Below are 14,248 nucleotides of genomic sequence, written 5' to 3'. Positions count from 1 at the left end.
ATCACTATCAAACACTGATCATCATTCAAATTAATGCATGAACAATAGACGTGTAATGATTCAAGATTAAGCTCGTTCTGTACCAGTTGACCACGTAGGGCACACTTACAGTCAGCAAGAGGCTAGTGGTTTGGACTAGGTGGATTCCACGCAAGTACATTCAATAACTTCTTTCATTCAATCTAATTATCTATCATCTAAAATGAAGATTCAACAAGAGACCATGCATATTGCAAATAAACAACACATTTCACCATAACTTCAATAAAATGGAGTTCATTTACAATCAAGGCAACAATTTCTTGCCTTCTCTTCCTAATCTACTCTGATTGCTATTCTATCTGCTGACTATTCACTAACTCTTATTAGCTAATTCTTGACTATTAACCCCTTACAAATGAAGAGCCAGAGCTTTATATAGAGAGATCTTTACAAATTGACGGCTCTGATTGACTTAGAATCAATGGCTAGGATTACAAGATAGAAACCCTAATTAGGGTTTGTTATAACAAACTTCCTTAGCCATTGAGAAAATTACATTCAATGGGTGTGGACCAATAGAAAGCAGGGGTAGGTACACCGAAGTTTGTGCCGTCACCGATGAGTCAGGTACATTGAATTTGGACATGCTGAGGTGGAGCTATCTGACTGGAGGAAAAGTGACTGGGATGCCACCTTGTCTGACGTTTGTGCCTTGGTTGATCTCTTTTTTGTCTCAATTTGATGATGCGATGAATGATGTACCTCTTTGACTCCCATGTGCTTGATGAGGCCTCCTCATGGTCAAGTCATTTTTTTTCTTCTCTGGTGGCTCATATTGCTTTGAAGTGCTTGTAAGGTCTTTCTTTGTCATCTTGTGGTTTCTTCATGTGGTAGAATGGAGTCTTTGAGGATAGCTTGGAACCCTTTGAACATTTGAAATCTCCCAATGCTTTTCTCAAACACTTGAAGTCCTCCTCCATATATTTGAAGTGTCCTTGATGATGATGGGACTAGAATAGGTCGCCCTTGTCTTGGCCTGATCCTCCTCCATCTGCAAAACAAACCAAAAGATGACTAAGTACACATGATATATTTATCTCAACATAGCATCTCTTACCTTAAATCATTAACAAGAAGACATCAAAATGAAATTTTCTCAGGATCCTCCCTAGGGACAGGCCATATAAGAATTTCGCTCTGGACCCTTTAGAAGGGTTAGGAGCCATTTTTTGGCTATTCTGCTCAAATCTTGACCTTCTCCTTACTCCAAATTGCATCTTAAGGCAAGTATACATTAATCTTTGCTCCACCAATGCCTAGGAATTCATATCTTGATTTTAAACATGAGCAAATTAGAGGATTTTGAGAATTTCGCTCTGGACCCTTTGGAAGGGTCAGGAGCGAAATCCAAGATTTAGGCTTGATCCTTCATTTCCTTAACTTCAATTCATCTTGCAATGTAAATATACATCAATCCACCTTCAACAACGCCATAGGAACCAATGTTTTGACCTCACACAAGGCGAAAAAAGGTGCCTTTGAGGAATTTCGCTCTGGACCCTTTTGAAGGGTCAGGAGCGAAATTCAAGATCTTTGACAAAATCCTTCATCTCCTTCACTTTCAATCACTTCAAAAGGAAAAAAACATGTCCATCGACCCCCACTATGTTCAAGGAACAAAGATTTTGGTCTAAGCAAGGAAGAAAATAGTGTCTAGGGAGAATTTTGCTCTGGACCCTTTGGAAGGGTCAGGAGCAAAATTCTTGTTTTAGGTTGATTTCACACTTCTTCCTCTCAACTCACCTTCAAACTTGATCAAACCCATCTCTCCTCGCCACAATCAAGTCAATTTGCCATCCACTTAGCTCAAAACAAGGTCTTTTCAATGTATTAGGCAAAATAGAGGGTTAAATTGGGGATTTTGCTCTAGACCCTTTGGAAGGGTTAGGAGCGAAATTTCTATTTTGGGTTGATTTTCACAACTCCATTGCCTCAATCCACCTTTCAAAGGCAAGAACACATCAAAATCTTTCCAACCATGCCTTAGCAGTCAAAAAACTTGGCCATAACAAGGAGCAACATAGAGGTTATGGGAATTTTGCTCTGGACCCTTTGGAAGGGTCAGGAGCAAAATTCTTCCTTCAGCTCATTTCACACCTCCTTTCTCCTTTCCTTTCCTTGGATATAACTTCTCAGGCCTCCTCCTATCATCATCAAGTCAATTTGCTCCTCAAATTGGCATTCACTTCAAGATTTTGTGAAGAAATATAGTCCTAAAAGAATTTCGCTCTGGACGCTTTGGAAGGGTCAGGAGCGAAATTCACCCTTAGGCTTAAACCTTGACTTCATCTCACACATTTCCTTCTCCAAACAAGTGCTTTGCCTTCAATAATACCTTGGAATGAGTTAGTTCCTAGTTTGGGTCAAGGTGGAATGTCTTATGGAGGAATTCGCTCTGGACCCTTTGGAAGGGTTAGGAGCAAAATTCCTATTCTAGGCTTAATTCACCTTGAAATTGACTTGACTTCGCCTTAGACTCAACCCTTAATGCATTTCCTTCCATAGTCCTGCAAATTCGCCCAACCACTCATTGACTTAGGTGAAATCTCAGGTCCTTGGGAAATTTCGCTCTTGTCCCTTTGGAAGGGTCAGGAGCGAAATTCGTATTTAGGTTCAAATTCCTTATCTTTTCATCAATTTCACCAAGTCTGAGCTTGTCCAAGGCGCTCCTAGAGGATAAATAAGTCAGCTTCACATCAAATCATGCCTAGGACTTCATCTTTCATCAATTGGACCAATCCCAAACCCTCAAAGATGATACTCACAAATCTTCATTGACTTCCTCAAACTCAGACCAGTCATCACCTAGCAACAAGAACAAAATTTGACCTAAGGAAGACTTTCAAAGAAACCCTGACCTAGAGCATCCACTGACTCACCCTAGCCCAAGCAGAGCCTGCTATCTTAATGATCCCTCTGACAACTCTCAAAATGCAAAGGCAATAGACAAGAACCTAGAAAACTAACCCTAAAAAGAAAAAAGGTAGGGGTCCCCATTTGCAATGGGGCGATGTGTGAATACGTCACAACATCTAGCGCCACCTCAAATAAATGTTCCTGAACATTTCAGAGATAAAGACTGAATCGACACTTAGAACCTCTGGAAAATTCAACCCAACTTATCAAGAGATTAGAAAATGTACTCAAAGTGGAAGGAGAATCCCGACTCAGATCAAGATACTTAGTGGTTGATTACCTACGTGTGTGCAAGTGTATTCATTCCCCTCAACAAGACGACTATGATCTTCAAGTTCCCTTGTGATTGGCTATGTGGTATATCTAAACTTCATAAGCATCCTGGATAGAGCCTCGCTGCTAGTCAGACGTCTATAGTCCCGATGAGGTTATCGCCACAATCTCATGAGCATTGCTCCATTGCCAGCCGGGCGTCCATAGCCCCGATGGAGTTACTCGCATATTCCCATTAGCCAATTTTGATATTTCATTTCATTTCATTTTTTCTTGATTTTTCTCTTTCATTTTCTCATTTTTTCCCTTTTGATATTGCTTTTTCATTTCGTCAATTCCTTTGGCTTGCAAGCAATGAAGCTTACTAGGGTTTGAGGATCGCAGTGGCGCTGAAGCCAGATTTTAGATTTTTCACTAATCACAACTTTTCTAGAAAACCATAATGACTCGGAGTTTTATTAATGTGTAAAGATATAGTAATCAGAAGATTTCGGCACCAAGATACAGAAAGTGATTCCCTCCCAAATCAAGAACAAGTTCTGATCAGATGCTAGAGCTGAAGAGGAACAACCTCAGATTCAAAGAACTCCATGAATAGATATTTAAGAAATGAGTCTAACATAAGATCCAAGGTGTTGCTAGTGGGTGAGAAACAACTCAGACGCCTTTCTCACAAGATGGAGGCTCCCACTCAAGACACCTATACTAAGCAAACGACCGACAACAAACCAACCAACAGACTGACTCAAAGCAAACTAAACTAAAGCAAACCAAAAGCCAAGAAAAGAAAGGAAACAACTAAACTACCTAGGCCACTCAGGATCGTGAGTCAAATGACTCAAGGCAAATTAAGAACAAGACTCAAAAGACCCCTAACTAAAAGACACGAAAAGAAAATCTACTCTAGAACTATATACAAGACTCCCAGACTCAACATGACTCAAAGAAGCGAAATATGTACATGTCTTTACATGATTTCTCAGGTTGTGCAACAAGAGCATGGCAAAAGTGATGGTTCTTAGTCGAGCAAATTCATCTTTAAATACATAAAAGCAAATTCTCACCATGCATCTCTCATACTCAAGCAAGTTTTCACTTAAAATGATCAACTGAGGTAATTCGTGAGGACCATGATCAATCCAAATGCAAGTTGTTTTCACCCTTAATGTCCATCACCCAATTGTAAGCATTGATGTACGAGGACGAAGGTACTACCTTCATTTTCTTTCGTAGTGAGGGAACCGATCTCTCAATGAATCACCTCTTCAACCCATCAGTTGGTTGCTTCTCCATCTTGCCCAACAACTCTTTGAGCCTACAATTGTAAGCTCACCTTGTTTACTATTATGGTTTTTAGCAACAAATTCATTATCATACCTTACGAGTTTAAATTTTGCCTGAAATGCCTTCTTTAGCTTTTTCCAAGATTTTGTATGTTCATCTTCTAGTTTTGAGAATCAGTCAATGGCTATTCCTCGTAACGTTGTGGGAAATGACCTTAACCAATAATCTTTAACAATTTGTCCACTTGCCAACCAAATGGTTTCACACATCTTACAGTGCCTGACATGATCCTCTAATCCATTCTCCACAAACTTTGGTAGTTTCTGCCTATCAATACTTGGACTTGTTAGGGGAGTCACCATTATTCTCTGTCATTATGTACCGTGTGCCCAAGACCTAATTGGATTGTTTTGCTCTCGAACACTTGCACTCATGACCACATGCGAGCCCTCTACACATCCATCGTCAGTGCCACTTGCACCTTGGTTACCTTCCTCATTTTTGGACTCTCTTTCTTGGGTCTTCGGCTCAGGTCCCCCTATTCTTGGCTCTTCTAATATGGGTAGATTCTCGATGCGGTGCAGATTATTCTCAAGTATTTTGATAACCTCATTTTCAAGGTTCCCTCCTTCATCCTCTTTGTCCTCTTTGTCTTGTATCAACTGGTTACTCTCCGTGGACTCAGTTTTGAAGTTTTCTTCATCATCTTTGTTTGAATATAACGGATTGTTTGCTTGGTCGGCAAGATCTTCATTTACTTCGTCAAGGAATTGTAGGTTTTTAGTATTTTCCTCCCACTCACACCACGTACGATGTGTTGTACATTCTTGCTTGGGTTTTTGTCTCTCCCGACTACAGCTTCGGTTGACACTTCTTTTTTTACTTCTTGTTGGACTTTGTGGTTCCTCGATGATTCTTCGGAATTGTTGTTGTCGTTCACTTTGCTCTCTAAGTTTGAGAAATTTCCTCATCAATCCCTCTCCCTCATTTCGACCACTTACAATATGTGCTCAATCTTTGTTGGCCATAGGGGCATTTATTGTCAAAGATACGACGTCTATACTTGTCGCGTTCTTCTTCCATCCTGTAGTTCCTTTCCTCATACTATCATAGTATATGTTTCCTTTGTTGCTCTTGGTTCCTTTCTCCCCGAAGGTGTAATGTTCCCTATTTGGGATCACCTTCTATTTTACCATAAATTCATAAATCCAGAGTGAAAAAAGGGCAAACATAATTAGGAAAATAATTTTCATTTAACAATAAGATAAGATAAACCTATTTTTTGAAACCTGCAATGAGATTAGACAACAATGCAGATATAACTCATGAAATACATCCAATGCTAGGGTTAGGATATGTATATATCGATGTACACAACCAATATCAACAATTGCATGGAAACTCAACCATAACGAGGGTTGAGTTGGAAGACATGATGAGGTGCTCCACGTAGTCTCTACCCTAGGCCCAAAGACCTTATCCTTTGTGGCCTCATGTGGTCCTTAACCGATCGTCCTTGACTATCATCATGATGTGGCGTACCTGGTGAGGGATTTACATCGTTCCCCTCCATCATATGAACCTCTCACCTCTTATGATTGATACACTTCAACAAGTTATCCATTTGGAGATAGTAGGGAAGCTACAATAGGCTGCCTTTGACCCTTAACCTTAGGCCCATGGTTAGGACCTTATCCTCCTTGGCCTCATGTGGTCCTTAACCATCATCATGAGGTGGCCCCGTGGTCCTTAACCAATGGTCCTTGACCATCTTTACGAGGCATTGTGCCTAGTGAGGAATCTCTCACCGTTCCCGTGTCCCTTCCTACTATTACAATTGCAAACAATGATAAATCATACAAACTATACAAAACGATCCTCATTATTCTCATTATAAATATATGAACATTTAGAAGAACATAAATAATTTAAGTGCATGACTATTAGTGATGCATATATATATGTCGTTATATTATTTTAATTCATCCATGCCAAATCGCAGCACTTACATCCTCCCTGCTGGGTTAATAATATTAAATTGTACTAATGTTAATTGTATTAACAATATTAATTGTAGTAGTAGTATTAATATTGAACTGTTTTATTAAGATTTTATTAGAAATGTTAATTTCATATATTATCTTATTTTCTATTAGTTAGCATTCAGCTTACCTTTCTAATCTTATGTTTGATGTGAGTTTAAAAATGATTGTTGATGACTGTGTATTACTCGTATTAATTGTATTAATTTATTAGTACCAATTGTTATCAACAATGTCAAATTATATTAACCATATTAAATTCTATTCATATTATTGATTGCATCAGCAATGCTAACTGTATTAATAATGGAGAGCAGCATACGATATTGTAACTCAAACCTGTAATATATCTCAGCCAAGGTGACTGCTCTTTTTCCTTTCTTTTCTTCTGTATTCTTTTCTCCCATCATTCCTGTGTTCCTCTTATCTTATTTTCCTGCATGTGTTGCTGGAGGAAGGTGGTCAAAGGTATTTAATTTCTTTGACTGGCTATGACCCTTCCTAAAGAATATGACTCCCCCTTGAGTCGTGCCTTTTCTGATTAAAATTTGTTATTCTTAAACACGGCCTAATGAATTTGTAATTTGATCGGTGCTTTCCTAATAAACAAGTTTTGATATAGGCAATGCACATATTATTAAATTGTGAATAATTCTATTAATAATAATATGTGATACACATATTAATAATAATTTATGTATAATAATTTATAATATTAATTTGTGAATAATAATAATCTTTTTAATAATAATAATGTACTGAAATGTTTAAAGTAATCCATAAAGTGATATATATATGGACATAGTATAAGGGATGTTACAGAAGGTCTCTAAGGGCAATGGCGTTTCATGCTAGCAACCTTGGTAGTACTCAGAGAAGATGGTCAACTTCCTTATTCACTGTCAGGCTATCTCACATCACGCTCTTGGTGACCTCTTGCTGGAGAGCCTTCCTTCAAACTTATGAATTGATGGATACTTTCCATGAGTACACTAAGTCTTGCGTTAATTTGTCCTCTACCATATGTTTTTCTTCTTCAGTTTCAAATACTTCTGGTTCTTCCATCGATCGGCCCATTACATTGTCATACTGCCAATTGCCACATTGCCTATCCATGACTTAATGTTTCCAAGTTCATATTGGCAACGGTGTGAAATGTTTACTCCCATAGGGTAATATTATTTAACTTACAAAGTAAACAAAGATAGATCATTCATTCCAATATGCAATGTGTACAATAATGAACTGGTTCTTGACACACATAGAATGAGTACATAAATAGTATCTTGTAGTTGGTTAAGATTACCAATCGCTAGGAACTGCCAAGCACAACTATTTGTCGGGAACAATTAAACATCATTACATAACATAGCCAACTAATACTTACACATTTAATGGTCCGTGCATGATGCTAAGTTTGGATTCTAAGTTATAGAAAGTGGGCCGCCTTGTCATTTAGTTCAATTGTGTGTTCCGCAGGATTAGGAAAATGATACTTGGCCATGTGGTGAGTGAAAAAGGGTTGGCTCTAAATCAATGAAAGTTCTTGCAACCAGCAATGCAATTATATATAGCTTATGTAATGGTATCAAGGCTCTTAGGCCTTTGATGCTTTTTGTTTGAATAGCATGCATGTTATACAAAATTATAGAGCAATAAAGGTGAAGCAGATTGAAATGACCAGCAAACTGACATCCTTACAGGATCTCCTTCCAATATTAGTGAGGATTGTTTACATGTCAGGTTGGACTGAGTTGCTGAAAAGTTGAGTGAGACATTTTCGTTAGGGTGGTTTATTAAATTAGATTAATCTATTTGCAAATTCTTGCCGTGGACTTTTTTTTCCAATGAAATTGATCTGTATATTATCTCACAAATATTGTATAGATTCTTCACAAAAAAGGTGGACGGAATGGAATCATGTCTCAAAGTCACACAAACTGGGCCAAGCTGAAGAGAATAAAACTATTCAAAATATCAATTGGCATCAAAAATTAAACCACCAGTAAATAACAACATGAGACAGCCCCAAAAATGAACAGCTGTTTGAATTGTCAATGAGTCCACAACTTATTCGTTTCTGTTTGATGGTTATGTGGAAACAACAGTCACCATAAATGATTTATTCTTTGGGACTCATTTCCTGCGTTGGAAATATATTATTGGATGATACTCATGTTCAAATGTGTAGAATTTTTATTATGTGAACATCAAACATTAATGACAGATAACATTCCCTGTTGCTCAATACAATGTTGAAGCCAGCTTGGTATATTTGAAAGCAGTCCTAAAAGAAAATTTATAACTATGAAATCAACAGCATTGTGGCTCTTTATTATCAATGCCAAAAGTGAATGGGGTTTCATCCACACACTGAATAAGGTGAGAGTTTTCGCTCTCAACCTGAAACTCCAATCAAGCATGCTGCTGCAGAGCTCCAGGGAAGAAATTGTCAAATATCAAATGAATAATGAATAAAATGCTGCCTCCAATGTCTTTATAACATGCCTCAAACCCTAATTCGAATTTGGGGTTAGGGTTGTACTTTTGGCATCATAAAACATGTTAAGATGTTTCTTTTTTATTAAAAAATAACTTCCCCTAAGTGATTTGACCCATTGAGGGTCTAATTTCTCATTAAAAGTGGCCATATTATTAAGTTGTAACTTCTAGGGAAATGTGCCAAGGGGCCACTTATTATAATATAAAGTGATTATATTATTTCACTTTATTATTATTTATTTAATCCAACTTAGGAAACATTTTAATATTTCCTAATTTATTCATAAAATACTCAAATAAGCTCAAAACTGAAAACTGCTTGTAGCCACCTGACTGTGAAGGATGCCTGAACCTTATAGGTCAATTGTAGTTCTCCCCTAAAATCTAGGGATGCTCCTAAAAAGTAGGAGACTGACCTTGTCGATCTGAAACTGAACCCCAATGGTCTTCCTCTGCTTTGTGCACCTCTGGAAGGTCTGTCAGTGAACTGGGAGATCCTCCTAAAAAATAGGAGCGCCTCTTAAAAATTAGGAGATGCACTCAAAGTCTACAAAATGTTCCCAGAGGTCTCCGGATGCCCCCTAGACCACTCCCAATCAATCCCTAAAAATTAGGTATCCCTCCTAAATTTTAGGAAACTGTTGTCAACTGCTCCAAACTGCCTGAGAGGCTCATGCATGACTCTCTAAGCCCTTGAGTTGGTTCCCTCCACGCTCTGCTGGCCTACGGGCACTAGATGATAGACCAAACCTGCTAGAAATGTTGTCACTAAGGGAGGCCAAAAATTGGGGACATGACACTAATTCAATTTATACCTTGTGTTTCCTATTGGATTTCACTATTTTATTAGCTTTCTAAATACATGGTAGTCAGTGAAGTCACCATATCTGAAATGGGCACACATAAAATTTGCAGTTCATACCATGTTTATTACAATTATAGGCTGAATGAGTGTTTTCAACATAATTGAAACTATGCTATTTATAGTACCCAATTGAGCTCATTCAAAACTTGTTACACTTCTGAATCTGTGTCAATCAACTCTTAACTCCAACAGCATAAACTTGTCTGTTCTTCCATGTATTCTAATTCAAGGTAGTTTAAATTCTGGGTAGACTGATGGGGTTACACCTTTGCAGATGGCACATCTTGCAACAACTTATGCTGCTGTCAATGCTCTTGTCACTGTTGGTGGAGATACAGCTTTGGCTTCAATAAATAGGTATCGATTTCGTTTTTTTTTCGAGCTCTTTAATTTTTCTGCTTGATGAGGAAACAACTTGTTGCAAAAATCTAGCCTAAATTAATTTAGTCAGTTGAATGCCATTGGTTGATGCTTTATAATAGTTTAGAATTCTGATGTTAATCTTTTGCAGTAGAACAGGGAAAATATGCTCAAGTTTTTGCATCGGATGAAAGATCCTTTGGGGGGATTCAGGTTTGTCTGTACTTCCTTAAAAATTGACTTGGTCATATAGGGACATTAATTGATCCCTAAAACTTCATTATAGTTTTATGTATCCTGCTTTTTCTGTTTTGGAATTTTATTAATTTCTTTTGGACATTTATTTTGAGCATGAAAGTTTTGAGCAATGTTGAATTTTGGCCAACATCTGAAATTTAACATCTGGACTGTAATATTTGCTTGTAGTTAGATAGGAATATGGATTATAAAAGATGCCAGACTTTTCAATGCTAATCATAGAAATGAATTCTATATGAAGGTTATGTGGGGCCTGCCAGATTTTGACCACTTTTCTAAATATTTGTAAGATTGAAAAGTATGGAGACCAAATAGACTTGTTATATTAATATTGAATTTTTTATGGATTATAGATATCTAGACACTTGATGTGTTCGTGTCAGTTATTTGGTATATGTGTGGGGCATTGCTAATGCACATCAATTATTTTAATGCTTGAGACTCTGTTTCTGATTAGTACCTAGACCCTTGATGCCTTCATGTCAGTTATTTTCATAGTTCCATGGAGTTTCCTGATGGAGGATGTGGGGATAGGGGGACCAAGGGCCTAAGTTTGGGGATGGTGAGGGGACAGCGGAGGGACGGTGGTTGAGCAGTGGTGGGGGGTGGGTACACTGATATACAAATTGAGTTGAATTGAAATGTTAAAGGAAAAATCTGCAATATAACATCTTTTTGAGTTCCACATGAAAGGCAAACTCGTTTTCACAAGGTTCAAGGTTTCAATTAGTATGTAATGGCATGTGCCATATAGCAATTGATTTGGCATCGTCCCCGGTAGAGGTGGCAGGCAGAGCTGGTGATGCTGTGGGGGGATGCTTCCCCTACATCCCCAAGTCTTGGAATCATCCCCCTATTGGGGACATAAGTTTTTTCGGGGGTATGCGTCCTCATGGAACACTGGTTATTTTGATATATGTATGGGGCATTATTAATACACAATTATTTTATTCTGTTTTGAGGAACAAAACCTTTATGTCATCTACATGATCAAAATATGATATGGCTAAACAATGCATGGAAAAACAGATACAAATATTACATTTTGCTTTTCATAGACTTTCCTACAAACGTGGTGAAAGAAACTGCTCTGGAAAGGTTAGAGTATGCAATGCAGTACTAGTGAAGTGCTACAGATGAATGATGGTTTAGTATGCTTATTAAGGGCCCTCTCACATCAGTTCAACTGTAAGGGTCAATGCTACCTGGCATTATAGATTTTATTGTTTTTGTTTGGGGCCTTCTTGCTAATTTATGTGTTCGGTGATTTTGCCACATATTCTCTTAAATTTTATAAAGTTTGGAAAGGGATATTTTTTGCGAAACAACAACCATTTTGGAATCGCAAGACTCCAAAATTCAACTAACATAGGAGACAACTAAATTGATAAAACAAAAACATTGAATTTTTGAAAACCATAATGCTTTTTGTACAGAAAATCAAAGTACATGAAATCTTTGGAAAGAACATTTATTTATTAAATCCCCCTATGATGTGTAATGTATGTAAGAATTTTCCTATAGCAACACAAGATCCAGAGGCCAATGAATAGCACAAAAGCAAGAGAGAACAAAATAAACAAGAACAAACAATGCCCAACTAAGTACAATGTACGTGAACCTGCTTATAAAGGCAAGGCTATAGGGAAATGAGAGCACATAATCATTACATGTGGCTGAATGAGATGCAAGGGTAGGTAGGGGTAGGTAGGAGAAACAATAGATAATTCCACTAAAGGTGGAATTTCTCCTAAAACCATAGCCCTAGATATGCAATTCCCTAAGTGTCTCATATGCAAAGTACTATGATATGCATTATCCTAAGTCAACTTAAGTAAATGAGACATAAATTGCACCAACAATGTAAATAGTTAATCTTTACAGGTTAGGTTATTAATGTCTTGTAGAATGAACGGAATCCAAATTAAGATTTTATAAAATAGACCACACATGCCAAAAACAAATTAACTTCATCAATGAGACTCAGCTTTCAATCTTCAAAATTATGAAACTGAGCAACAAAATTAAAGAGGACCTAACAGGTGTAGCTCTAATAGGAGGTGCAAAAGGAAAATGTTCAGTAGTTAGAGTTCGATATTTTTTTCATTTAAAGTTACTAAATATTTTCTTTATGTTTCTCTTGTTTCAGGATCAAAATTTTAATAATCAAGTCTTGTTTACATTCCACATAGCTCCCCAACCACCCTTTTATTGGGCATCAAAATGCATTGATGAACACAGAAATAAGTGTTTGGCAGATGAGTTTCCTAAGCTGAAATATACCTCTTTGTGATATTTAAATATTTTGAGCAAGGGGAAGAGGTTTCCTAAGTGTTCGAGTTTCAAAATCATGTTTCCTTAGGTTGTTTCCTAGGTGAGAATTTTTTCACGCAACATAGCTTCTCTCATTTACTACCTAATATAGGATAGTATTGAAGAATTCATTATTAAATAATAGGGCACAGTACTTTTACGAGTTAATTCCCATATGATTCATTCACATTTCCAACACAAAAATGGGGATGTGATAATGTGGCATCATCAACACCTTTAAGCCATTTACAAAGGCTCATAAATGAATAAGCAACATAATTGACAAGAATGATGATGATTGTTTGTAATGCCCCCTTACGCTTAGCACTCCTAAAGGACTTAGTAGCCTATTTAATTTCCGTAGGCTATAGTTGGGTTTAAGGGAATTAATTGATTTAATTATCGAATATTATCCGTCAAAAGTCATTTATATGGGTAATATTATTAATTAATTTAATAAAGTATGAAGGTGACTCTAATGTTGGCTAAGTGAAATTTATTAAAGTCACTTTATTATTTGGTCCCTCAAGTCGAATTTAAAATAAAAGGAGGGAAAATCAAGAGTTAAAGAAGAGGAAGATCGAAGGTTGGCTCCAATGGCTATAAAAGAGGTTTGAGCTTGATTTGTATCATGCTTAGTTTATTTCTCATTTTTGGTTTGGAGAGCCTTTTAAAGGTATAACCATAGGACAAAATCCCTCTTGGTTTACTGGTTTCGGTAGTGCAACTACCTACACTAGCTAGTTAAGGGACATGCCACTCAGATATTTCATTATGCTATCATTGTTGGAGATAAGCAAATTGTGAAGTCTCTTTAGAGACAATTTGCATAATATTAGAAAAATATATTTAATTCATTTTTGAGATTTCATGGTGCAAACTTGAAAAGGAAACATTAATATCTTATTGGCTTGTTGAGCAAATAGAACATTGAAGGTGATATGAATGTTTTATTTAATTTGAATCGTTTGAGAATGAATTGCATAGTCGAGGAAGCTATGAAGTGGACAGGTGTTCCTTATTCTAGTCGAAAACCTTCCATCTACCATTACAGTATATACAGGTGTATATGGATGTATCTTGGTGTGAGTTTCAACATGGTGAGCCCTTTCTCTGGTCATAGATCCTGTTGTAGTGCATGGGAAGCTCTTTGTGGCCACTATTTGTGGCATCCATTATTGCTCATGGCTGTTCTCTTCAAACGCAGGTTCCTTCCTGAACTATAGAGATATCTTTGTCCATCAGGTGATCGATCCCAGAGTCGATTTAGCATTTAAAGGCGTGAGCAGGGATCCAGAAAGTAATCATGACCATTTCTTTATACTCCTACGGCCTCTGCTGAAGTTGTTAATCATTTCTGAGCATGCTTATTGACATGGGAACGTTTTCTTTC

At 37.2% G+C, this 14,248-nt stretch overlaps 1 protein-coding gene across 1 annotated transcript in view; it reads left to right on the top strand.

The window, feature by feature from the left end:
* Positions 1 to 14,248, top strand: part of LOC131075245 (protein farnesyltransferase subunit beta) — a 173,355-nt gene that overhangs the window by 33,269 nt on the left and 125,838 nt on the right. Inside the window, exons 5-6 of the mRNA XM_058012077.2 lie at positions 10,199 to 10,281; positions 10,444 to 10,497. Coding sequence (XP_057868060.1) covers positions 10,199 to 10,281; positions 10,444 to 10,497 — 137 coding nt within the window. The remainder of the gene's footprint in view (positions 1 to 10,198; positions 10,282 to 10,443; positions 10,498 to 14,248) is intronic.

This window comes from Cryptomeria japonica, chromosome 3 (assembly GCF_030272615.1).
Source record: "Cryptomeria japonica chromosome 3, Sugi_1.0, whole genome shotgun sequence".
Classification (NCBI taxonomy): Eukaryota; Viridiplantae; Streptophyta; class Pinopsida; order Cupressales; family Cupressaceae; genus Cryptomeria; species Cryptomeria japonica.
The sequence above is the reverse complement of the archived record's forward strand: the minus strand, read 5'-3'. Positions and strand labels throughout refer to the sequence as shown.